At 34.6% G+C, this 26,878-nt stretch overlaps 1 protein-coding gene and 1 pseudogene across 1 annotated transcript; both read right to left on the bottom strand.

Moving 5' to 3' along the window:
* Positions 1-7: 7 nt before the first annotated feature.
* Positions 8-901, bottom strand: LOC120152134 (protein LIGHT-DEPENDENT SHORT HYPOCOTYLS 3-like). Its single transcript, XM_039164415.1, has one exon. The coding sequence runs from the start codon at positions 563-565 to the stop codon at positions 11-13; it is 555 nt and encodes a 184-aa protein (XP_039020346.1). The 5' UTR covers positions 566-901; the 3' UTR covers positions 8-10.
* An 18,969-nt stretch (positions 902-19,870) lies between these two features.
* Positions 19,871-25,309, bottom strand: LOC120152107 (annotated as a pseudogene).
* Between the last annotated feature and the right edge of the window lie 1,569 nt (positions 25,310-26,878).

Raw genomic sequence — 26,878 nt, 5'->3', positions numbered from 1 at the left:
GCTGATCTTTTTAAGTTGCACCTGGTGGCGGTGGTGGCAGTTGCATTGGCAGTGGGAGAGATGAGATTGGTTGAGGTGGTGGTCGTTTACGCTTCTTCTTCTCGTAGCTAATCCCTCTTGCTTTCGACTGCAAATCACGAACCTCACGAAGATAAAGCCTCACGGCTCGTGCCCCGAACGGGTTTGCTTCGGGTTTTCCTCCGTTTTCTTCGAAGGCGGCACGGAGACGGCCGATGAGAGCGTCGAGGCTGCCCCAGGCTTGACGGAGCGGGCAGGGGCAAGGTGCCGGCGGGTTCGGGTGGCCATAGAAAGGACAGATTGGGCTGTGGACTTTGGTCTTGCCGAATTGGTCAAGGTAGCGAAGGAATTCGAGGACGTGAGCTCCACTGCACCTTGACAAGCAAAGCGGGGGGCGATGATTCCTCAGGTACTGCCCAAAAGTGTTCCAGTCACGGCGCTTTTGGTTCTCGTAGCGGCTTGAGGTCGGAGAAGACGACGAAGTGACACCGTTATGGCTAACGTTCACAAGGCCGGTGGCGCCGTTTTCGGAGTTGAAGCTATCCATTTCTCGAATCGAATCAATGGAAACAATCACAGCAAACAGTTTTTATAGCTTGTTCTCGAATGTTTCAAAAAGGAAACGAAGAAGAGTTTGGTGGTGGTGATGGGATGTTTTCTTTTTAGGCTTTGGATCTTGAACTAGGGTTTTGTCGTTTTGATGATAAGAACAGTTGCATACTATTATTGAGCTTATGAAATCAAAAGTTAAAACTGTTGTTGCAAGACAAGTGAAGGAACCGAAAACTTTGTTTTGTTATAGAATTCTCTCAGCTACAGCTACATGATAAGTCCACTTTTTGTTTCCCAGATTTCTACTGTTCATATGAAGACAACACAGCAAAGATGAAATAATTTTTGAATTGATATTTGACCTACTTTCCATTTTTTTTTTGCTAATCTACGATCCTTTCTTTCATTATTCTATTTAAAATATAAAATAACTAATATATAAATTTACTGCTCGAACCAACTAAGATTGGGATAAAAGAATCGTTGTTATTTCTTGAGGTACCGGATTTTAACACCAAAAGTATTACATGTGTCAACGACAAATGATTCAGAGTTATCTTTAAATAATACCCAAATTAATAGAAAAATCATTACCCAAATTAATAGAAAAAATCATTAGGGAATTACTTGGGCCTGAGGAGTAAATTTGACCCAAAGGAAAAGGACCTAAAACCCACCAACATAACCTTTACATCTCATGGAAAATTGGGATGTCTTCAAGTAAGTTGACAACTTGTAGCATGCATGCATACATATATGAATTCTTCAATTAATTGCATATCCAACATCAAAACCCCACAACTTCTCCAAAAGGACTGAAATAAGAGCATATCAAACAAATAAAAACAAGGGATGATTATTAAAAAATTATTATATGTCACATCATGAATTAATTATTTGTTACAAAAACTTTATATTTGATATTATTGAAATAACTTTTTATTTAATGTTCAAAATAAATAGATCTCATAGTTCAGTGACTCCTCGTGTAGTTTACTCAAAAAAATATAACGTTGAACTGAATATAAAAAGTCAATGAAAGTAGGCGAGCCTTTTAACTTTAAAACATGATATTATTACAACTATTATGATTCAAAATTTGAAAGAGCCTAACCTTTTATGTTTGGTCAAAACTTATTGTCGTAACCGATTTTCGTTAGGTACGAATTTTTTTACTTGGCGGGAAAAATAAGATAAATAAATGATTTTAATTTAAAAAATATTTTGGGAGTCACCATTGACATTTTTAGGTTAGGTATGTCAAATACCTAAAAATAATCTTTTAAAATAGTTTTCAAGAAAACATAATTCAAAAGATAAATTAATCTGCATTTAAACCAAAAAAATTTAATAAAGAAGGGATCTGTGGTCGATTACGTTTAGGGAATGATAAGCACCCCTATAACGCCCAAAATTGGTACCCATTAATTATAAATTGTCTCTATTATTGGAAATTTAAAAATTCAAAAATATATTTAATTCATAATCCTATTATTTCAAATTTATTAGTATAATTTTAAGAAAATATTTATAATTTTATAAATAAGATATTTATTTACTTTGAAATATCAGAAAAAAAACTTCTAGGTGCTTTAAGACAATCCATTTCTTAATATTAAAAAATAAATAAATAAAACATTTATCTAAAAATAATTAAAATAAATTAATATATAATTTATAAAAATAGGATATTTATTTATTTAAGAATATCAGAAAATGACTTCTAGTTGCTTTAAGACAACTCTTCTCTTTTGATAAAAATAAATAAACATTTTTATTTAATTAAATATATATGTTCATAAAAAAATAATTAAATATATTAAAATAAATATTTTAAAACTTGGTTTAATATTATATATAATATATTATTTGTGTATAAACATCACAAGTTTCTCCTTATCACATGAGGTAAAGGCGCATGCATATCGGTAAACTACTTTACTAAATATAATATATTACAACTACCTAACTTTGAATTTGTAATATGCAGAGGACCCAATTCTTATTGTATAATAATTCACATTTTATCATATGGATATATTTAAAGGAATGGGACCCAATTTTTTATGAATGAAAATTCAACTCTGAAACTGACTTTAAGGCTCTATGTTTAATGTACCCAAAATTGAGACTTAAAGAACTCGGATCTGGTAAATCAAGTGAGTCCTGAGAGGAACAAACTCGAATCTCAAGACAGCTCTTTGGGATTAAAATAAATTTTAATAAAATTATGAGAGATTAAATAGGGTATTTACGTAAATATATATAAGTATACGGACAAGGACTAAAATATAATATATTAAAATTTGAATACCAAATTAAAATAAATAGAAAATAGATTTCAGTGACCATAATGTAAGTTTACAAAGTATGAGTTATTGCGCGTGTGGTTTGACCATGCTGGAAATTACACAGAGGCCCTCACCAAAACGACGTCGTTTTGGTGAGGGTATAAATACCCTTTAAACGGCCCTAAAGGCCTTCATCATTCTCATTTCTTTGTTTCTTTCTCTCACTAACAGAGAGAAATAAATATTTCTCTCTGTCTTCTCTCTAAAGCCTCCGGCCGGCCGCCTTGTTCCGGCGCCGATCGTCATTGCCGGCCACCGTAGATGGTGGCTGGATTTTACAAATATACCCTAAATCGAAACCTGATTCTCCTTATTCCTAACTCTAGCCTTATTTTTACCTAAAAACCTCTAAATAACCCTAGATCTAAAAAAATCGAAGGTTTTTACCTTCGAATAAACGAATATTCAGGCACCGTTTGGTTTTCAACGTGATAACATGTAGGTTCTCCTCTTTCTTCTGCCTTCTTTTATTTCTCTACTGGTTGTTGATGTTAGAAAATGGCTGTCAATCTTGTTCAGTTTGTTTTTTCTTTGTGTATGTTGTTGTCCGTGTTATGTTCTTTCGCAAATATGGTGGCTTTTATAGCCACCACGAGGTTCTGTTCGGACCGGTCAAAAAAGGGATGTTTAGGTGAGTCACCATAGCTATGGTGGTGACTCACCATAGAGCTCGACGTTGATGGCTTCGTGGCATTCCTGGAGACTTATTCGGGGCGGCGGCGTCGTGGCTGTAGTGGGTTGGGTCACCTGGCAGTGGGAGCGTCGACAATGGCGTGACAGAGGCGGCTGGAAGTTTGGAGTCGACGCCTAGGAGTTGAACAGTTGGCTGGGACGGCTGGAAACTTGTCATCCTTCCCCATCGGCGGCGTGGAGCTAGGGTTTAAAAACCCTAGATAAAACCCCAAATATTTAGTATTTCCATCTAGTATGGGCCGGTTCTTGTAAATGGGCCTCAGTTTTGGGCTTTGTAATATTTAATAAATAATATATATATATAATAATATTAATAATTATTATTATAATAATTTTAATTTTAATAATAATAAAAATAAACTGAAAAAATTATTGTCTACAGCTGCCCCTCTTTACTCATTCTTGTGTTAACAAGAATAGAGCAAAGACGAAAAAAAGACAATAATTTTTCATTTGGCTTTTATTGAGTATGATGGAAATGTTGAAAACATTCTGCCCAGAGGTCTTATGAATGACCTTGAGGTCTTATCATCTTGCACTGTAGGTCTTACAGATGACCCAGAGGCTTTAAGATCAAGAAACCTTTGAAAATCAGTTTCTTAAAATCTTATTTGAAAATATCCTGAACTGTATGTCTTATGGATGACCCGAAGATTTTGAAAACATCAAGCACTGAAGGGCTTACAGATGACCCGAAGATTTTTGAAAACATCATGCACTGAAGGGCTTACAGATGACCCGAAGGTTTTGAAAACATCAAGCACTGAAGGGCTTACAGATGACCCGAAAGTTTTGAAAACATCAAGCACTGAAGGGCTTACAGATGACCCGAAGGTTTTTGAAAACATCATGCACTGAAGGGCTTACAGATGACCCAAAGGTTTTTGAAAACATCATGCACTAAAGGGCTTACAGATGACCTGAAGGTTTTGAAAACATCAAGCACTGAAGGGCTTACAGATGACCCGAAGGTTTTTAAAAACATCATGCACTGAAGGGCTTACAGATGACCCGAAGATTTTGAAAACATCAAGCATTGAAGGTCTTACAGATATGGGAAACAGTTTACTAAGTAATAAACTATGAAAATCGTTTTCTTACTATTCAACAATTTCATTTTTAGAAAAGATTAGATGAGAAATTTTGGAAATCGTTTTCTCTTTGAAATAACTTGTTGATTGGGTAACATGCCCCAAAATAAAGATAATGCTCATTCTTGTGGATTGCGTCCATCTATTCTTCGAATGTTTACGTAATTCCTGCATTTGCGGTTTTGAATACCTTCTTCTTGTAAGGTATTTTTCATCATGAATCTTCTTGTTCATACGAAGATCTGTAAAGTTTCATGTTTGAATGCACTCAGATGTATCAATATAATGCATTGCCTATTGTGTAAATGATGTTCTTATGAATGCATGAATGTTGATGCAATCTTCATTTGGCTTCAAAGTGGCGAACTCGGTCTTCCTTTACTTCATCATTTATTGCCAGGGTTACCTTTGAATATCAGTGTAGCAACTTATACTATCAAGCTTGTATCTCTGAAGAACCATCTGATCAATCTTGTATCTTTGTATCTTCTTTGCTTGTATTAAAATCTCAGAAGAAATGTTTCATTTATGGAACTCTTGCCGTAATCAGAATTATGACCTTGATGCCCCATTTTATCTTTGATAACATCGGATTTCTTTGCTTGAACTTGTGTAGAAATCCAATAAAGCTTTTATCTTTGAAAAGAGAATCTATCATCTTTGAGAAAATCTATCATCTTTGAAGAATGTAGATGTAGATATACCTGACTCAGCAGGGATTAATTAGGAGATCAGCATCTGTTTTGATTTTACTCTTGCAACACATTATAAGGGGGATGTATCTTAATTCCTTCATGTCTCCACATATAATCAAATCTCAATAAGGCAACTTGGACCATATCATGTCGAGATGCTTAACAAAAACCTGTTGTTCAACATTAGTTGGCTCCACTAGTTTCTTGTTGTTAAAATTTCTGCTTCCCTTTTATGGAAAAAAATCTTCATCATATCTCATTTCAAACCTTTGGGTTGAAGAAAACTTTATCTCAGATCAATAAATGAAAACACCATATGATAGCAACATTGGTTAAGCACCATAATCACTGGTTCGAAAATATTTGATAACACATTTATCCTCTTATGTGGTTTCTACCCAGATGTTCATAAAACATTTGATAACGCATTCATCTCTTCCTGTGGCTTCTGCATAAATTTCTGGTCAAGGAAGCTCTTTGCACAGTGTTCAAAGCTTTTATATGATGCCACAAGATCTCTTGAGAACAAAACTCAGGGGGAATACAGGTGAGAGGTTGGTGTGTTTCATGACCAAAAAGTTTGTCAAATTCACAAAATATGCTAGTGATAAATTGAATAAGAGATTCCAATTGATCTTGATATCATCTCAGGTAAGTACCAGTGTGATACCGGTCACATTTTCTTCCATAACGAGTGTTGTAGGAAGTAGAAACACATCAACTATAGGAACCATGTACAAAAGGATGTTCATGGAATTCTTGCCGCTGGGGATGAAACGCACATTATAAAACCAAAATAGATGAAAACTCAATTCACCCTGGCTGGCAATGATAACCATAGTAACAACGGGAATAAGGGTAATATACATAAGTCAAGCCTCGCTCTTCAATGTCATCAAGTAAGCAAAACTGATGTGAAAAACAGCTTCGTAACCTCAACAGTATGGTTGAAATTAATTGCCAGGAATCTCAAAGAAATATTTCCAATCATCACTGACACCCAAAAGACCAAATTCAAAGCCGATATCTTGAGAAACTGGACCCTGGATCGAATAGTCTGCATGGGGACCATCTTTATCTATGCAACTATGATGTAGCTTAAAGAACACGATGTCATGTGACACTTAGTTAAGAAAATTGGGTATTTGAAAGCACACTTGCTGAGTAGATATTTGTTCAACAACAGGACCATAATGCAACTGCCTGATGAATGAAGCAATTATGTATAGTCACCTCGACTGCAATTGTTTCTCCATTTTCATTCTCCATACATTTCTGTTTCATTGGAAATATTTGTTCAAATCAATGATATTTAACACATGATGATGTGGGCCTTCAGCATTCCCCTATATTTGTTGATATGAATATTCAAAATACATCAATATTCCTGATTCTAATTGAAAGGGGTTTTCAGCATGCCCCAACAATTGCTTCTTGTTAATCTGAGCCTTCAAATTGCCCCACATGGATCTGTCTGAAGTAACCTTTAAAATGCCCCAACATTTGTTGATACAGATGTTAAAAGTGTGCTCAATATTACTTCTTGCTGAGATGAGCCTCCAAGAATGCCCCACCATTATATTTCTGGTTGAAATGGGTTTTCAAGATGTCCCGCATGGATCTGTTTGAATTGGGCCTTCAAAATGCCCCCAACCTTCTAAACTGTAAGGCTTACTTTCAATGTTTGTTTAATTTCAATATCATGATCCCCACGAGGTCCAATTTTGACAATGTACTGTTATGGGTACTTGTGGCTTTATTCGTGTCCCAAATCGGTTTATCTTGAATCTCTCATTCTGGTGTTACAAAATAGCAGTGTTGTCAAGTAATTTGAGAAATTCTCTTTATGTTGTCACAAATTTAAGAATTATTCAATCATTCTGACAGAAATGTATGTCTGAGATATGTGCTTCTTCTGAATGAGGTGCCCATTTACAGTGGTACAGGTTCTTGAAAAGTCTGCACCCATGCAACATGTTGATTCTGATAACTACTCATCTAATTATAAAGCGATCTTTCAGGATAATTTCACATATATTGATAGTTCTTCTAATACCGAGGAAATCCTGAATTTTGATTCTGATGAGGAGAATAAACTGTTACACTTGACGAAAATGGGGTATTCAGAGGCTGAGGCTTCAATAATAATAGAGATATGTGGTCTGGATTCATCAATTACAGAATTGACAAATTTTATACGTGATGATCAAATGACTAAGGCTGCTGACGCACTTCTTCCGGTAGAAGATAGGAAACCATTATGCAATGACCCCAATTACAAGCAAAAGAGAAATTCGGGCTATGATTTTTGGAAAAGGAAGAAGCATAGGAAGCTTGAAAAGAAGCTTCTTAATGAAAACGATCATGCAATTCATCTTCCAAATCCGATGATTAGTTTTGGAGTTCCTAGCAAACCAGATCAGATAACTCAAAGAATACTTCCAGAAGATTCTATTGAGCCTCTTTATTTCTACTATGAGAATGTGGTACTTGCTGCAGTTGGTGTTTGGACTGAAATATCACGGTACTTATATGATGTAGAGCCAGAATTTGTAGATTCGAAGTATTTCTGTGCTGCTACACGGAAAAGGGGCTATATTCATAATTTGCCAATTGAAAATAGATTTTCTCTTATTCTGCTTCCTCCACGCACCATACATGATGCTATTCCACTGACAAAGAAAATGGTGACCTTCCTTCGATTCTCCAGAAGTATGTTCTTGATGAGTGCCGAAAATGAAATCTGGTATGGGTTGGAAGGAATAAAGTTGTTCCTCTTGAACCTGATGAAGTGGAAATGCTTATAGGTTTCCCTAAAAACCATACACGAGGATGAGGATCTGCTAAAGATAGGTTCCCCGGTGGTATCAATATCTTGTCTCTTTTTTCTAGAATCAGTGATACAGAGGTTTCCTTATACTGTCTTGGCATACTTTTGAAAGCAAAGGTGCAAGAACTGAATGGTGATCAGTTGGAGCAATTGATGAGTAGATTTGTCGAATTCGAATTCTTTGTTGGTGGCGTTCTGTATAACAACCTTACCGGAAGAAATAAACATCATCGGGATGAACTAGAAGATTTTTGTTGGCGTCTTTTCTTGCAATGGCTGCTAAAGTGATGTCATCTTCTGCTGATTCAAGATACACACTTACATATCCCACTCTTCCCGAACCATGAAAATGTTTAGTTGAAATGGGCTTTCAGTATCTCCCTTTAGAACAAGGTAATCATTCTTGATAAGTTGCTGATAATGTCACAGGAAAGCATCATAAGTTCAATTCTCCAAACTTTCTGGCTTCTCAGACCACTTGATTTCAAGAGTCCTTCATCATTTTGGCCTGACTTATTCTTTTGATTCAATAGAGGTAGAATAGGCAACAACTTGCTTCAAGGACCTTCCTCATTTGAGATTGTCCTGTTTGAAAATGTTTTTTCTCCTTTCTTCATTGAAGAATAACAGAATTTTGTAAAGTATTGCCATTTACAGGTTCACAATAGGATGAAATCATAAGTCATGAAATTAATAAATATCAAATAAATCAACTACTCTTTCAAATCATTCAAAAATCATAGTCCTATGGCAAGTGTCAAAATTATTGACTGATTTCAGGTGTAGGTTGATTCTGGTAAAGTAAGGTATCTCAGGTTGGTCAAGCATATATATCTTCTTTGAGATTCCACAATCTTGAATGAAGGGTTGTTATGCTCATCTGATGGAGATACTTCTTGGTTCCCGAATCTCAGGAACGTCTTTGGGATGTGCGGTGCTTTATCAAGAGCTTAAGATCGTCTCTTATGTCGTTGTTACACCATTCAATATTCGAGCCGCCTTTTCAGGTTTTCAACTCGAATCCTCCTTTGGTTCCAAGATGTTATTTAAAAATTTACATCTTGAACCCCCTTCTTTATCATTTTTCTATATCATGCATAAAAGATTTAAAACCAATTTTTACAAATAAAAATCAATCCTGAGAGGCGAATGAAATCTGAAGATCGTCTCTTTCACATAGAAATCCATGTATGATTAGAATGGACTTTTCAGGTACGTAACGTAGGCCAGGGTTCATGGTTATGAAAGAAAGGGATAAAAAGGCTCAAACAAGTGTTTTAAGGGTAATTGAACCAATGATCAATTCATTCTGATGCCTTCAATCTTGCCTTGCTTGACTTGGATCTGCTTTGTTGGGGGTTTTTCTATAAGATTCCTTCCTCTCCAGTATTTCTTGTGCTTCTTGTTGAATATAAATTTTTGAACTTATTGCACTTGATCAACCTTGTAGCTTGAGGCTCAATGAGTAACCCATCTTGATTCAATTTTTTTTTCTTTTTTCTTTTTTCTTTTTTCCTTTTTCCTTTTTCCTTTTTCCTTTTTCCTTTTTCCTTTTCCTTTTTCCTTTTTCTTTTTTCTTTTTTCCTTTTTCCTTTTCCTTTTTCCTTTTTCCTTTTTTTCTTTTTATGAGTATATGACTTCAATTGCTTTGAGCACCTCCTTTTCCTCTTGCATTTCAAAAATTCTTTCGTTATTCTTGACTATATTGATCTTCAAGCACTTTGTATTCGACCTACCTTGTAGTTCAAAACTCTTTTCATTTCATGAAGATTTGCCTTTGTAATTGACAATCTTTATTCCTGTGAGCATATATCCTTCTTCTTGCCCCCCAATGTGGAGAGTGATCCTTGGTTAAGGTTGAATCAGAAAAAATATTATAGACTCAAAAGGGGATAACAAGGGATATATATATATATACATATATTTGAAAGGATAAATGAAACAATGTCATTCGTCATCTCATACACAGACGCCTTTGTAAAAAGATATATCCCCAAGGGGATGAATATTCAAGATTAATCTTTATTTATATGAACACAATGTAATTAATGCATGATATATTTATTTAAATCAATCTTTTTTCTTTCTTCTTTGAGTATGACACAATCACTCGAAATTATCTTCGATAAGTTGATCCATGATGCCTCATCTCGTCTCTTCTTGCAGGAAGATTTACGGATAATTTGAAAGTTTGGTTCTTTTGAGGTCTTTTGGTTTATGATGTTTTGTATTTGTAAGGACAAATGTGTGACTTTTGAAGTCGTATATATGGTGTAATGTTATAAGCCAATCAACTCTACCTAAGAAGGTAAACATCTGGATTTGGTGTTTCAAAAATAGGTAGAGACATGGCTTCAGAGTCTCAGATTTGGTTTTTCTTTGTCAGGATCAAGTAATTGACATTGGATGGGATATGGAAGATATAATTTTACCACTTGCAAAAGATCTATAATTCTTGAAAAAGAATATTTAATCTACTTGATACTCAAAAATTTCAAGATTAAAATTTAATTTCTTGCTCATAACCATAGGAGCAACACAAGTTTATTTATTGCATAAAAAGGCAAAGAAAGGAACAAAAAATAAGTTCAAACAAGATGCTGAAAATAGAAAGGTACTACAGTGGTAGATAACACTTCCACTTGTTTATGCATCATTACTCTTCTAATGTTGAGTGTGTAATTGGATCAGGGTCATTGTCCTCATTTGCTCCCCATTTCGTGATCATTTCTCTTATCTAGAATCGTTTGGATGATTCCTCAAACTTACCAACCTCTACTTCTTTCTTAGCAGTTTTGTGGTCATATTTCATCTCCTCGTTTATCAGTTGGAAATTGGGCTCAAAATAATTCTTATTGGTGACAATAGTTTTGTCCTGGTTCTGAACACATATTGAAGCTGTGATTGGTGTAGTATTCGTCATGTTCTCTAAACTGCCCAAAGCCCCACCTGTCCTCAGGAAGTCTGATATGAGTGTTTGAGATGTTTTTATGGTTACATCTTCCCAGTTTATTTTTACACCTACGGGCCAATCTCTGACTACATCCATGGGAACCTTTTTGCCATTTTCTTACCTCTGATATTCTTCACAGGATTTGATCACATTAATATCTGTCGAGGCCGTGATTTCTGAGCATTAAATTTTAACCCCTTCTTTTACCTTACATTTTTGAATTGCTTGCTCTAAAGTATCTTGTACATTTCCCTCAAGGTTACCAGGAACCTTAGCTGAACAATTTGGCATTCTATTCTGGTTTATCCAAGGAACCTCCTTATATGTGCAATTCTCATTTGGAGGCCATTGTGGCTGAACAAGTCGTGGAGTAGTTAATATGACTGAAAGTATTTTTGAATGCAATTTTTCACCTGAAGAGTTGAATGGAGGAAATTGAAAACCCTGCACATTATTTTTTCTTGATCAACCTTTGACCTTTTTCTATGCCCCTTTTCTTTGAGTAACGCTTATCTCTCACAAGTGAACTTTTTCCTTTTATTGATTCTTCATTCACCATTAATTCACCAATGCCCCCTGGGACCAAATCTTGAAGCTCTCTTGAATTACCATACTCACTAATAGGTTCTTGATCATCAGACACTATCACGTTGAACTCATCATTATCATTCAAAACTTCATTCATAGCCTTCACAGCGGGATCCTCTAAGGGTTTCCCTCCATAGATCATATCATTCATCATGTCCATTAACATGATCATTTGCTCTTTTGAATCAGCCTGGAACTTTTTTGCATGATCAGTTATTTCTTGTTGAGTCTTGATAAATTGCTCTTGCAGTTTCTCGATTCTACCAACCATTGCTAAAATCTCCTTAATGGCTCTTATCCCTCTTTAGGAAGACCAAGTTATCTCCACTTTAATTTCAAAAATTATGTCATGGAATTCTCCACGAATTATTCCACGTTTTCATGATTAAATACATGTAAAATAATAAAATGTAATTATGCAAAGATACAAATGCAAAATGCAAATGCAAATGCAAAGATATAAATGTAACAATAAGAATGCAAATTGTGCAATACAAAAGTAAACATAAAAGTACAAATGCAAGGATGCAAAATGCAAATGCATGTATGAAAAGGTATTACTCAAGAGTGATCATCTTAGAACAGATTTCATTGAACACAAAAGTTTCCGTGCATCAAACAAAACTTTTACATGTATGAGACAACTTTCAGTCCTAACCTTAACAACTTTACATATAGAGGATAACTTTCCCTCTTAACTTCTCTAAAGCTAAGTTAGTCTATCAGCTTATGGGCCATATCGTTTGTCTGTACTACAACTTCTTCCATGACATTTTCTTTTTTCTTCATCTTCTGTGTCACTTCTCGGAGTTACTCATTTTCCCTTGTAAGAGAACCTTTGTGTTCAAGAAGTTCTCGTACAAGATCTCCATAATCATCTAAACATTTCTTCAATGTCTTGTTCTTGGCTATAGTGGTTTTTAATTCAGTATCAATCTGATACTGATGGATCTGATATGATGTTTCCATGTTGGTCATAGCACTATTCAACATTTGATTTTTGGCTTGACAATTTCTCAATTCCAAGACAGATGTATTGCATTTTTCTTCTGCAACTCTTAAATCATGAGAAAACTTCTTGGCTCGACCTTCATGTATATTGCAGTTCTTTTTCAGTTTGGTGACCCCTGTTATCCACTCTTCTGGGGTATTTCCTATGCCAGCATTTTGAAAGGCTTGACTGACATTCTGGAAATCTTCATGCATGGTTTCCATTTTGGTGCTTAATTTATCGTTTTCGATCTTTAAATGACGTATTTGAGCCTCGAACCTCAGCAAATATTCTTCTTTCTGGGCGCCCCTATTGATACTCTTACCTTTGAAGACTTTTGGTATTAATCTAGCAGGATCTTCAGTTACCAAACTAGGTCGATCATTTATCACAAATTGTAAGGTTCCATGATCCAAAAGACTTTAGACTTGACGTTTGAAGGTAAGACAATTCTCGATGGTATGTCCTTGAGGTCCGGCATGATATTCACAATAAACGTTGATGTCATACCAATTTGGATACGGAGTTGGAACGGTTTTATGTAATACAGAGCCACTTCTCATGCTTCAAGTAGCTTCTTATATAACTCTTTATATGATATAGGGATAACATCAAAATGAGAACCGTTTTTTGTCTTGGATTGAACCTGAGTTTTAGACGTCGGGAGCAGACTAAACTTCGATGATTTCATATTACATGATTTCTTATCCTCTCTGGGAGATTTTACAGTTGTCACCGTTTCTTTGGTATCTCCAGACAATTTATGAATACGAATGATGACTGTCTGTAATTTCTCAAATTGGTTAGGATCTGAAGTTCCTTGTATATATGAGATTGTAAGGTTATGTTCATTGACCTCTTTCTCTTTTCGTGTAGATGTCTCTTTTCCTTTGGCCAAAACAGATATTCTACCCATCATTTTGGACATCTGGTCTCTTATTTCTCGTATCTCCTTTTGCTCTTCAATGGGCATACGATCTTTGGGTGTATAGCTCTCCTCTATCCTCGGAGTTCCCTCAGGATGCCTTTCCTTAGCTGCATCATAGTTTGTTCGATCATAAAACTTTTTTTCCATTTATGAATTCTTCCAATTTGATGAACAATCTTTCAAGTCACCACCTTTTGGTTATGTCATGATCATGCAATGCAAACAAAAGAAATCAGTATAAACAAATTAGAGCAAAACAAAATGTATGAAAAATAAAAATGAGAAAGGAAAAAAATAAATTGGTTAGTATCAATTAATGGAAAGAAAAGATACTATCTATTAAGGTATAAATCTTAACCTCATGATTTCTAGTTCCATGCTTTGTTTGGGAAAAATTAACCTAATCGCATGATTACTAGTTTGCATGCATTTATTCAGAAAAAGGAAAAAATCAAATAAATTAAAAAGATAAAAAATTAGAACTTATTTCTCCTTTGTGTACACCTACGGACAGAGGTTCAGTACTGTCTTAAATCGGGTGAATTTCTAGGGTTTATTATATGCAGGGTTTCAATTCTAAGTGTAAAGGTACTCGAACTGTCCTTGTTGGTGCCCCCTTAAGCTGTCAAACCCTCAATCCTAGTCCACTACAGACTTAAGCGGATCGAGTTCAATTCGAGGGGACACATTTCCCTATGCCTGACACGGAGAATAAATTCTCATGAAGACATAGAACATATGAACCCCGAAAGCTACTTGCTAGGTCTGACACGGAGCATAAATTCTCACGAATACGTCGCTTTCACTCCCACTTAAAAGGGACAAGCTTAATTATAAAGCTTATGTTATGCAATACATGTGTTGTGTGTAAGGAGAAATATTCAAACTTTTGACAAACAAATAAAATTGAAATTTAATAACTGAAAATAAAATAAAGATATTAATAAAAAATATATAAAATATTATGAAAATAAAAAGTATATATATAAAAAATTTGAAAGGAAAGAATTATAAATTAAATATATGAATTTTTAATTTCTAATTGATAGAGACAATTTAAAATTAATTTCAAAGCTTGACCAGGTCCCTAGTGGAGTCGCCAAGCTGTCGTAACCAGTTTTCGTCCAGGCACAAATTTTTTTACTTGGCGATAAAAATAAGATGAATAAATGATTTTGATTTAAAAAATGTTTTGGGAGTCGCCATTGACCTTTTTGGGTTAGGTATGTCAAATACCTAAAAACAATATTTTAAAATAATTTTTAAGAAAACATAATTTAAAAGATAAACTAATCTGCGTATAAACAAAAAAAATTAATAAAGAAGGGATTCGTGGTCGATTACGTTTAGGGAAGGATTAGCACCCACTATAACGCCCAAAATAGGTATCCATTAATTATAAATTGTCTCTATTATTGGAAATTTAAAAACTCAAAAATATATTTAATTCATAATCCTATTATTTCAAATTTATTAGTATAATTTTAAGAAAATATTTATAATTTTATAAATATGATATTTATTTACTTTGAAATATCAGAAAATGACTTCTAGGTGCTTTAAGACATCTCATTTCTTAATATTAAAAAATAAATAAATAAAAAATTTCTCTAAAAATAATTAAAATAAATTAATATATAATTTATAAAAATAGAATATTTATTTATTTAAGAATATCAGAAAATGACTTCTAGTTGCATTAAGATAGCTCTTCTCTTTTGATAAAAATAAATAAACATTTTTATTTAATTAAATATATATGTTCGTAAAAAACAATAATTAAATATATTAAAATAAATATTTTAAAACTTGGTTTAATATTATATATAATATATTATCGGTGTATAAACATCACAAATTTCTCCTTATCACATGAGGTAAAGGCGCATACATATCGGTAAACTACTTTACTAAATATAATATATTACAACTACCTAACTTTGAATTTGTAATGTGCAGAGGACACAATTCTTATTGTTTAATAATTCACATTTTATCATATGGATATATTTAAAGGAATGGGACCTAATTTTTTATGAATGAAAATTCAACTCTGAAACTGACTTTAAGGCTCTATGTTTAATGTACCCAAAATTGAGACTTAAAGAACTCGGATCTGGTAAATCAAGTGAGTCATGAGAGGAACAAACTCGAATCTCAAGACAGCTCTTTGGGATCAAAATAAAATTTAATAAAATTATGAGAGATTAAATATGGTATTTACCTAAATATATATAAGTATACGGACAAGGACTAAAATATAATATATTAAAATTCGAATACCAAATTAAAATAAATAGAAAATAGATTTCAGTGACCATAATATAAGTTTACAAAGTATGAGTTATTGCGCATGTGGTTTGACCATGCTGGAAATTACACAGAGGCCTTCACCAAAACGAAGGTATAAATACCCTTTAAACGGTCCTAAAGGCCTTCATCCTTCTCATTTCTTTGTTTCTTTCTCTCACTAACAGAGAGAAATGTTTATTTCTCTTTGTCTTCTCTCTAAAGCCTCCGGTCGGCCGCCTTGTTCTGGCACCAATCGCTACCGTCGGCCATCGTAGATAGTGGCCGGATTTTACAAATATACCCCAAATCAAAGCTCAGTTCTCCTTATTCCTAAATTAACATTATTTTTACCTAAAAACCTCTAAATAACCCTAGATCTAAAAAAATCGAAGGTTTTTACCTTCGAATAAACGAATATTCTGGCACCGTTTGGTTTTCAATGTGATAGCATGTAGGTTCTCCTCTTTCTTCTTCCTTCTTTTATTTCTCTACTGGTTGTTGATGTTAGAAAATGGATGTCAATCTTGTTTAGTTTGTTTTTTCTGTGTGCATGTTGTTGTCCGTGTTCTGTTCTTTCGCAGATATGGTGGCTTTTATAGCCATCACGAGGTTCTGTTCAGACCGGTCAAAAAAGGGATGTCTTGGTTAGTCACCATAGCTATGGTGGTGACTCACCATAGCTATGGTGGTGACTCACCATAGAGCTTGACGTTGATGGCTTCGTGGCGTTTCTGGAGACTTCTTCGGGGCGGCGGCGTCGTGGCTGCAGCGGGTTGGGTCACCTGGCAGTGGGAGCGTCGACAATGGCGTGGCAGAGGCGGCTGGAAGTTTGGAGTCGACGCCTGGGAGTTGAACGGTTGGCTGGGGCGGCTGGAAACTTGTCATCCTTCCCCATCGGCGGCGTGGAGCTAGGGTTTAGAAACCCTAGTTGAAACCCTAAATGTTTAGGGTTTTTATCTGGTCTGGGCTGATTCTTGTAAATGGGCCTCAGTTTTGGACTTTGTAATATTTAATAAATAATATATATATATAATAATATTAATAATAATTATTATAATAATAATAAAAATGAACTAAAAAATTATTGTCTACACCTATGGTTGATTAAACAGTTTAGAGGTTATTAATTATATAATTAAAGTATATTACAAATTATAAATTATGTTTTAATTTTATGATATATTTAGTAGCTACTATATCAATTTTATGGATTAACGTGTGATAAATCTATATAGAATTTGAATGTTTAATGTTATTTTAGGGTAAAGTACATAAATGATCCCCGACTATAGGATACTATTTTATTAAGTCCCTTGAATATTAAATGTTACAAAATGATCATTCAACTATAGAGTGTTGCTTTTTTTAGTCCCTCAACTATTAAAAGTTACAAAATGGTCACCCAACTATTCATTATGTTATGAACTCATCCTTTTTCGTTAAAAATTTGAGGTATTTTGAGTTGAACGTTAACTTGCTGACTATGATATGATAAAATATAATCCCAAAATCTCAAACGACTGTCATATCTCAACCATCATGTTAACATCTAGCTTAGATAACCGTCATTTTTTAACGGAAAAGGAAGAGTTTGAAACATAATAAATAGTCAGATGATCATTTTGTAACTTTTAATAGTCAAGAGATTCGACAAAGCAACACTTTATAGTTGAAGGACCATTTTTTAACTTTTAATAGTCGAGAGACTTAATAAAACATTACACTGTAGTCGGGAGACCATTTGTGTACTTTACCAAATATTTGAATATATTAAAAATGATTTTAAGTAGTAAACGTGCGGATATGCATGTTTATTGTACTGTTTGCATTTTGTTAGGTAAAAACGAAAATGATCCCATGAACCCTAATAAGAGCATCAATCATCTTCATTCATTCCATTATTTTAGTCATCATCCTTTGTCCCACATTATTGGATTCTTCCATCAAATTGAAATATTTTATGCTTTTTTTTCTACTCTTTTTTTTTCTTTCCACCGGAAATATTCAATAAAAAATCATAGCTCTTATTAATTCTCATTTGTCGGTGAGGAAAAAACAACGGATCGTTCGACTATTAAAAGTTACAAAATGACCACTTGATTATTTATTATGTTCCAAACTCGCATTTTTTGGTTAAAAAGTTAACGATAGTTCGAGTTGGACATTAGCATGTTGACTGAGATATGATAGTCGTTTAAGATTCTGAGATCAAGTTTTATTATATCTTAGTCACTAGGTTAACGTCCAGCTCAGAGTGCCGCTATTTTTTTAACAGTAAAGGATGTGTTTGGAACATAATGAATAGTTGAGTAACCATTTTGTAACTTTTAATAGCCGAGGGACTCAACAAAACAATGTCTAATAATTGGAGGATTATTTTATAACTTTTAATAGTTAAAAGGAATAACAAAGGAGTGTTCTATAGTCATAGGACAATTTGTGTACTTTACCCATAATTATATTAATCAAGTTTATATTTAGCCGATTAATACCTATTAGTTATCCCATTCAAACATTTTCCAGGAGAAGTCAATGAAAAAGTATACATCTATGATTTTTTTTTAATATAATCATTAGTATTATTCAATTTAAATCGAACAACAAAAAATTTATTATAAAATTTTAAGTTATTTCATTTACAACATTAAAATTAAAATTTATAATTTTAATTTTATTAAAAGGTTCTAATATTTTAAGTGGGGTTCAAATATTTTATTATAAAAATGATTAATACAAGTAATTGAAGATTTGAAGTAGGGTTCTTCTTGTCAATTCACATTTCCCGTTATCCATGAAAATTCTCGTAATTTCTCTTGCCTTGGGAGAATGGTAATATTTTATTCAAGCTTATATTATTTTATTATGGGCTGTCTAAGCTTCAATCAATTTGTTAGAAATTAATCATTAAATAATTACTAATAATATTCTTTCCTGATTTGTGGAACCCAAATCTCTATTATGTAATGCTTTTGGAAACATATGATGGGGTGTATAGGCATAGCCAATTGCTTCAAAGATAAGGAATGACAACGTAGGGTTTGAATCTCGGATTTTCACGTTTGACACCACCGTTGATCGGTCATGGAGGATCGGAGTGGAGAAGAGGATGAATGGTCAGTACAGGGAACAGTATAGCAAGGACTTGAAAGAGTCTGATCAGTGAGAAATATTAGCTAATGGCAAGCTGTTGTATAAACTATGGGTCCATGCATGACATGAGTGAAACAGAGCCAGCCTTGGATGCTTTTTCTAAACAGTAATTCATACCAGTTGGAGTAGGACCAAGCTGCAAGTTTCAGGTAACAACAATAGAAAAAACACTTGAACGTATTATCATATCAGTACCGCCTATTGCCGCACATCATCAACGGGGATGAAGCTTTGCGAATATCCTTTAGTTTGTCTACTATCGCCTCGGCTTGGTCGGGTTTTAGCATTGCATATCAGTACCACCTATCGCCCGCGTATCATCAACGGGTAGTTTGTCTACTATCACCTCGGGTTTTAACTTGCAATGAAGTTCACCCAGATAATGTAAAAGAGAGGGGAGACTGGGTTGGTTACTGGTTTTACAGATAGCCTTAGTCCCTTAGCCATAGATGCCAACCAACTCTCTGGTTTGTGCTTTTTCCTGAGCCAATGGAAATCAATCTGGGTTGAGCAGGGTGTTTAGGGTCAACGATTTGCTGTCCTTCGTCGGGAAAGTGTATATAACAGGTAACTAAACCATGAAACAATTCAAAAATCTAGTGTCCATTCGGTACAAGATTAAGAACACGAGAACGGAGAATGGAACAATTGACGACAAATAGCAATAAATATCTTTTAACAAGATCCTACAGCAGATTACAAGAGTCTATAGAATATGTACAAATATATCTACAAACCTATCACTAAAACAAATAGAACTAAATGGAAAGCTACTCTGGATGCTATGGCAAGCCAGGTTTTTCTAAGGAAAATATCGCAGCAAATTATAGACAACTCACAGCCCTCATGGGAACAACAATACCCTGTTTCCTCACCCTCTAACCACATTTAAAAAGGGTATTAAAAAAAACAAAGAATAGAGTATAACATTAATGCATATAGCTGGAGGATTAAATAATGTATGAAACGAGAAGTCCAAAAGGACCAATTGAGGGAGACCAACTTACGTGGAGTAGGATATCAAAAAATCAGAAAGGAAAAATATAACAAAAAAATAGTCGGTTTTCATGTCTTGCCCTTCCCAGTGGCACTTTCTCTCTGATTCCGGAAGTGACTGAGAAGCTGTTGAGCCTGCAACAGGGGGAAAAATATCATGTATTTTCGCACATGCATGCAGACTTTTTCTCTCTTCAGATTAATATGTGATCAAACATGTAATGAATGAGAAAACATCAATTCTAACTAAGATTTAACGAGCATTACAAGAAATGTTATGCCTTTCTGATGTGATGTCACTCGCTACTTTCCGCAAGGGATTTCGGAAAAGTAACACATTTTCCTACCCTTCTAATATGTCACAATTAGAAGCGCGAAAGCAAGGTCAATTTCCAATAAATAAATGGAAAAGTGGTAGAACCGTCAATAGAGTTCATCACACAAGCAATATAATCACAAATCAATTGTACAGGTGAAGACAAACAGAAGGAAAATAATCGCAATATTGCTTATTAAGATCTGATAGAGGAGAATGCAAGGACTGCATCACTGTAACAGAAGAGTAAAAAAACTGAGCTGCATACCTTTTCCTTTGCTCTTGGCGTGCCAGACTGGGACAATGTGACGAGTGGTGGCACAGCCCCTTCTTGCAAAACCAGCATACAGAACTTGGGGCTATTAGGCATAGTTGCACCAATACAGAGGCAGCATTTTCCTTACCCCTCCGCGATCCTGATTCAACAATTTCAACTAGTAATGGGATACCACCTTCTCGAACAATTGCTACACGCCCTTCCCCTATTGTTGACAGGTTTGAGAGAAGAGCGACTACCTTGTCAACCATCCCACTATCAGGATCCATTAACCAGACAAGGTATTTTACTGCACCTGCTTGAACCATACGAGTCTTATTTTCATGAAAGATTGATAAGTTAAACAAAGCAGTAGCAGCATCTTTTTTCCCTCTCAATGTTCCTGTAACCAGAAGATTCACCAACGCTTTGATAGCACCAGAGCGTCCAATCTTTGCCTTGTAGTCTTCCAAGACAGAAAGACTGAACAAAGCAGCCGCAGAATTTTCTTTGGCTCCATCATTTCCTGACTTGAGAACATGAACTAGTGGCTCTATTGCTCCTGATTTTGCAATCATAGACTTATTATCTTCATTAATTGAGAGATTTAAAAGGGCTGTAACAGCATGCTCTTGGGTTAGCTTCACTTCCGAATATAATAGAGAAAGTAACGGTGCAATAGCACCACAGCGACCGATTATTATACGATTTTCCATGTTGTTCTTTGCAAGAAAGCGCAACTCTGCAGCAGCTACAGTTTGGACTTCATTTGATGGGCTTTTAAGGTTGTCTACTAATTCCATCACATGGGAACTCGTAGTTATATCATCACATCCTGACACAGAAAAAGTAATGGAATATGCTTTGTTATAATCATGGTTCCCGTTAACTGCCTCTTCTGCTTTTGTTCCAGAGACCTGCGACTGCTTTCCTGTTGTCCAGGAAGAAAATCCAGATTCTTTCATTGAAGGATAAGTGCCAAGGCACTCGGATGAAATTTCAGTTACCTCATTCATTTCATGTTTCTTTGACCTTCTTGACAAGTCATTTGAAGCAGGAGGTGCATAATCACTAGTGGAAGCTTCAGTCGCTGCTGATTCAGTTCTGCTGTGAATATATGAATGATCAGAGGACTGGTCATACTTCTCAATCTCCCTGCTTTGGCATCTATTGCACTCTCCGCCAAATCTAGATGACATGTCAAGCTTTAGCTTATCTAAACCATTCCCGACCTCGAGAGATGATCTTGATGTGAAACTAATACGGTTTGCAAAGCAATGGAAACTATCGGTATGGGTTAAATCTTGAGAGGTTATATGATTTGAAGGAGAAGAGATTGGGACAAGTTTAGCATGCCCAGTGTTATCGGAGAGTTGCAAGCTCTTTTCGTCGCACCAATTTGCTACCATAGCTTTAACTGTGTGGTTGGGAATGAGATTTCTATGTTTGAGCGTTTGACGGGTCATTGGGCAAATGCTGAGTCCACTATCAAGCCACTTTTGGATGGAGGTCCTGTCATAAGTTTGCCCGGAAGCCACAATAACGGGATCCGTCATAAGCTCCAACGAAAGGGGGCAAAGGAAATGTGGAGGTATTGAAATGCCACTTATGGGTTCAAATTGCTCAATGTTAAGCATGTAATCACGTATAGAAGAGATGAGATCCACAATCTGATTGATTTGATCTAATTTCCCTTTTGTGTTGTTGACTTGCGCATTCATTCTCTCTTTCTCCACAGCCACAGTTTCTTTCAACAGTTCCTGGTTTGAAGCCAAGTTCAGCGACTTGATAACTTTTACCAGATGATCAGAGCCATGAATAGCACCATCTTCTAGACTTCTCAAAGCCTCTCCTATATTGTCGGATAGTCTCTCCTGCTTCAGACATTTAATTTCCCGAATACAGTGCTGAAACAGTTGAACATCAAATTAGTCTCACTACTCAGCCAACTCAGACTGCGAAAGTGATAGCAGATCACATCCAGTTGCCTTAACAATTTCTAAAAGGGCAATAAATTGTAAAAAAAGAATATGAATAGCACTTTTGTCGTCTGAATATACTATTTAAGCAACAGCATTAGATTTTTTTCTTACCTGAACACCGGTTATACTCGAAGTCGATGGTGATGACTGCAATGATTTATATAATATGTGACATATCTCTAGTGAAGAGCTTTGCATTTTTATCAGAAAAGGCTCGCTCTGGAGAACCTGTGCACGTTTTTAAAACAAAAATAAGTGGTTGAAATAGAATGGTAGTAGAAGCCTGAAAATACTGTTTCTTTATTCAACAGGGAAAGGTATGCATAATACATGTTAACATCAAATATTCAAGATTCTTTTTTTTTGGGGCGACTAGGACACGATAGAGGAAGTCCTCCGGCACCTTTGATATTCATTTTACTATATGCTACATTTGATTGCACATAAAAAACGAGGGAAATAGCAATTTATAATAAACTGGATTACCTTTGCCATTTTATAACTCAAGTGTTCTTGTTCTTCTAAGAAGTACAGCATTTTAATATCTAAATGGCACCGATCTGGCGACCTTATTACCATTAAATTTGACCGTATTACATTTCCAAGCAATAGATTTTCTTGCACTCTGTAATAAAATGGGATATATTTGCAGCAGATCATTCAAGTTTTCCTCTACGAACTATAATAACCTACTAATTAACAGAAATTTAGCAGAACCTCACGGAAGTCGAAGTTTAGGTACTTATATTTCCTGGCATTAATGCAACCAACATTCTTCCTATAAAAGGTTTCGTACTATAAAGCAGCTGGAAAAATCAACAGGAAACGCATCCAAGTTTCGAGCACTATTATTTTTTTCTTTTAGGTATGATTTCCAAACTGTAAAGATTGAGATTAAACTTACCATGTGGATTTTGCTCATCTTAGGAGACCAGTTCTCCATGAATTCTCGAGCCTCATTAACAAGCATGTCCAGCTCTTCACACTCTTTACACAGCTGTTCATCCGAAGGTATCTCACAATCAACAACATCATCAAGCAGCGGTTTTAAAAGTTTTAACACCACAGCCATATTCCTGTATTCCTTTTCGATAGGAACAACTTTTATTGCCTGGCATGATACAAGATGAATGAATCGAGCAATACTGTTGATAAGACATCTCACCGAGGTTGTGTCCATTTGACCTGTATTCCAACGAAGCATACAGAATTTAAAATATACATACATATATACAATTCAAAGTAGTATGAAAACTGCTCAGACATGATCTTTTCATAAGTACAAGACTTCATGCATTAAAAAAAATGGGGAAGCTTTTGACTAATGCCTATGAGTAGAACAAGCATCCATTCATCGTTGCAGAAAATATATTATTTGCACATTCATGGCATTCTCCATGTTGACTTTTTCCTATATAGAAATGCTAACTTCCAACAAAATATAATATTATCAATAAAATAAAGGGTAAATTACACTAATCATCACTGATATTTACTCTCCCTACTATTTCACTCATACTTTAAATCGGTTCGATTTCTTCACTGAACTTAATATATTTGGTTATTTGGTCAGTCCACTGTTTTCTCACTAAGGACGTTATAGATTGGTTGTTATATAGATGCAAAACGAAATGAAGGAAATTAAAGTACAGTGAGTAAAACAGTAAAGAGAAAAGGTCAGTGATGATTGGTGTAATTTACCCTAAAATAAATTATAAGTTCTCGTCCACAATTAATATATTAGTTTGGTATGTGAAAGAAGATTTTTGACTAATTTACCTCATCAAAACAAACACAATTAGCAATTGTGATCTTGGATAGCAAAAATGGAAGGAAAAAGAATGCTAAAATGAAAATGATTTCATACTTTAAAAGCTTTGTTAAGTGTAAATGTATAAAACACACCTCCGTTGCTTATGTTATGGGAGTGAAGGAGTCATAGATAGAGAACTCTTGAACTCCAATAATGAAAAGTGTATTCACTCTTCATTTAGAAACTGAAGAAAGCTTGATAAGTGTTTGAAGTTTAACACCATCAAAAACCATGTCTCAAGTAGCTACCAGTAGGATCCAGAATTTCCAGTTTGTGAGCATCAAATAGAAAGGGCATTATGCAAATTCACAAAATTTATTAAAAAAAAGTTTTTTTTATATAAAAGAAGATATACATTAAAGCAGGATAATTTCCCAATTTCTCTTGCAATCCAATTCCAGAACAACAGGCGCCGGATTATGTAATCAAAACCAGCAAATCATTTAAAACATAGAGAAGAATCATTTCACTTTATCACTGAAACCATACCTCTTTTGTTGAAATGGGTTTTAAGCTGGTGAAACAAAACACGCACGGATCTTGATAGACATCCGAGTGATGAAAAATATTCAGTGGAAAATAGCCAAATATTCAATCTTTAAGCATCAAACATAATAGCTTCGAGTTCAGCTCTTTCTCTTTCCTTCTTCCCTCTCTCAGCAAAGCTACGTGACACAGAAGGATAGAGAGCTGCAATAAGAAAAAAACTAAAGAAACAAAACTGGAAAACAAAAAAGGAAATTAGAGGGGAAAAGAAAGCAAAAGGGTTAACCAGATGGACCCTATTTGATGGAAGAATTGTTGGGTTTTGAAAGGAAAAAGAAAATTAATTAAAATTAATCATGATTTAGATGAAAACATAGATAGAAGAATAAAGTTAAGGCCTTGTCTTGTATTTCCCATTTCCCCCTAAAAATCTCAACTTTCATTTGATTGCAATGTTTACCATCAAATTGATATATCACTTATGTCATAGGTTAGGTGAGTAAGAATTAATAAAACATAAAAAATCAAATAAATTCCAACTTTGGGTTGATGATAGCAATTATTGTTCATATCCACAAATAATATATAAATATATACTATAATTATTTAACCACACCATGAAATATTATTTCATATACAAACCAAAGTAGATGAATGACATCTCTCAAATGATGATTGTGCTTAATATTTTTGGGGGGAATTTAGAGATGATAGAACCTAATTGGATAGACAAAAGTAAAGTACCCATATGCATTTTTACATTCATTACACATTGATATTTACTCAAACGAAGACAAACTTGATTGTCCTTAGCTGCCTTAATTATAACAGCCTGCCCCAATTTTGATCCTGTTGAATTGATGATCCATTGCCACTATTTTACTCTCCACTTCTTCTCATCAACATTAACAATTACTCCAAAACAAAATGTAAGCATCTGCACTTCTTTCTTTTCTTTTTTCCTGCAGAAAATCAGCTCATAAACCTCCAAAAACTGGTAGGCCACCAAGTGAAGCGACCTGCTCTACCCGTACCATTAAACCATTCATCTCCACAAAAAAATGGAGATGGAAACTATAATGAAGTTGTATGCTATATAGCTGATTGAGGGCATTGCAAGCCATGTGGTGGGGGGGCTCCTTCCTCCTTTGTTGCTTCTATTTTAAAGGCCAAGATGACAAATTTCATCTGCCTTGGGACATCATTTAAAGCTTCTGACTCCTCCGTTTTTGGTCAGCTTTTTTCTCCCGGAAGTTAAATGTGCCCTACCACAAAGGCAATTAGTATCCGTTCTTTCAAGGACATAAAAGGACATAAACATACTCTAATAAGAACATTGGCAACAACTTTATCTTCGGCATCAAAATTTGTAGGTATGAGGCCTTCATCTTTAATCCCTGCATGTTCTAATGTGTTTGCGGACTTGAAAATGAGATTTGTGAATTTTGTTACGACAGACTGTGATAATATTCTCAATCGTATACTCATAAAGTAATCCTCTGATAATAATATCTAACCCGATTAAACTCAGTCTCTTTCACCGTAACAATGCCAGTATGAGAGAGATTATAATAAACGCCATTATGTTGGGAAACAAAACCTTATATAAGCGAACGAGATTAGATGAAGCATAGGCATAAGAAAACAAAGAATGAAACATGTAAGAACATTAGATATACGTGGTTCAAAGGGGGGAAACCATTCTTACATACTGTTGTATTATGATTTTTAATATACGAAGAAAAATTACAAGATATGGTACCACGGTGACTAAAATTTCTTTATATGTAATAATTATCAGAATTAACTGCATCGTATGTCCTAAATTATAACTCTCATTTTAAATTTGTTTTCAAATTTTTTAATATTCAATTCATCTTTAAAATATGACTCTTTC

This window comes from Hibiscus syriacus, unplaced genomic scaffold (assembly GCF_006381635.1).
Source record: "Hibiscus syriacus cultivar Baekdansim isolate YM2019G1 unplaced genomic scaffold, ASM638163v2 tig00111085_pilon, whole genome shotgun sequence".
NCBI classification, from domain to species: domain Eukaryota; kingdom Viridiplantae; phylum Streptophyta; class Magnoliopsida; order Malvales; family Malvaceae; genus Hibiscus; species Hibiscus syriacus.
The sequence above is the reverse complement of the archived record's forward strand: the minus strand, read 5'-3'. Positions and strand labels throughout refer to the sequence as shown.

Excerpts from the sequence above, each read along its gene's own strand:
- LOC120152134 (XM_039164415.1), bottom strand. The coding sequence starts at position 565 with ATGGATAGCTTCAACTCCGAAAACGGCGCCACCGGCCTTGTGAACGTT.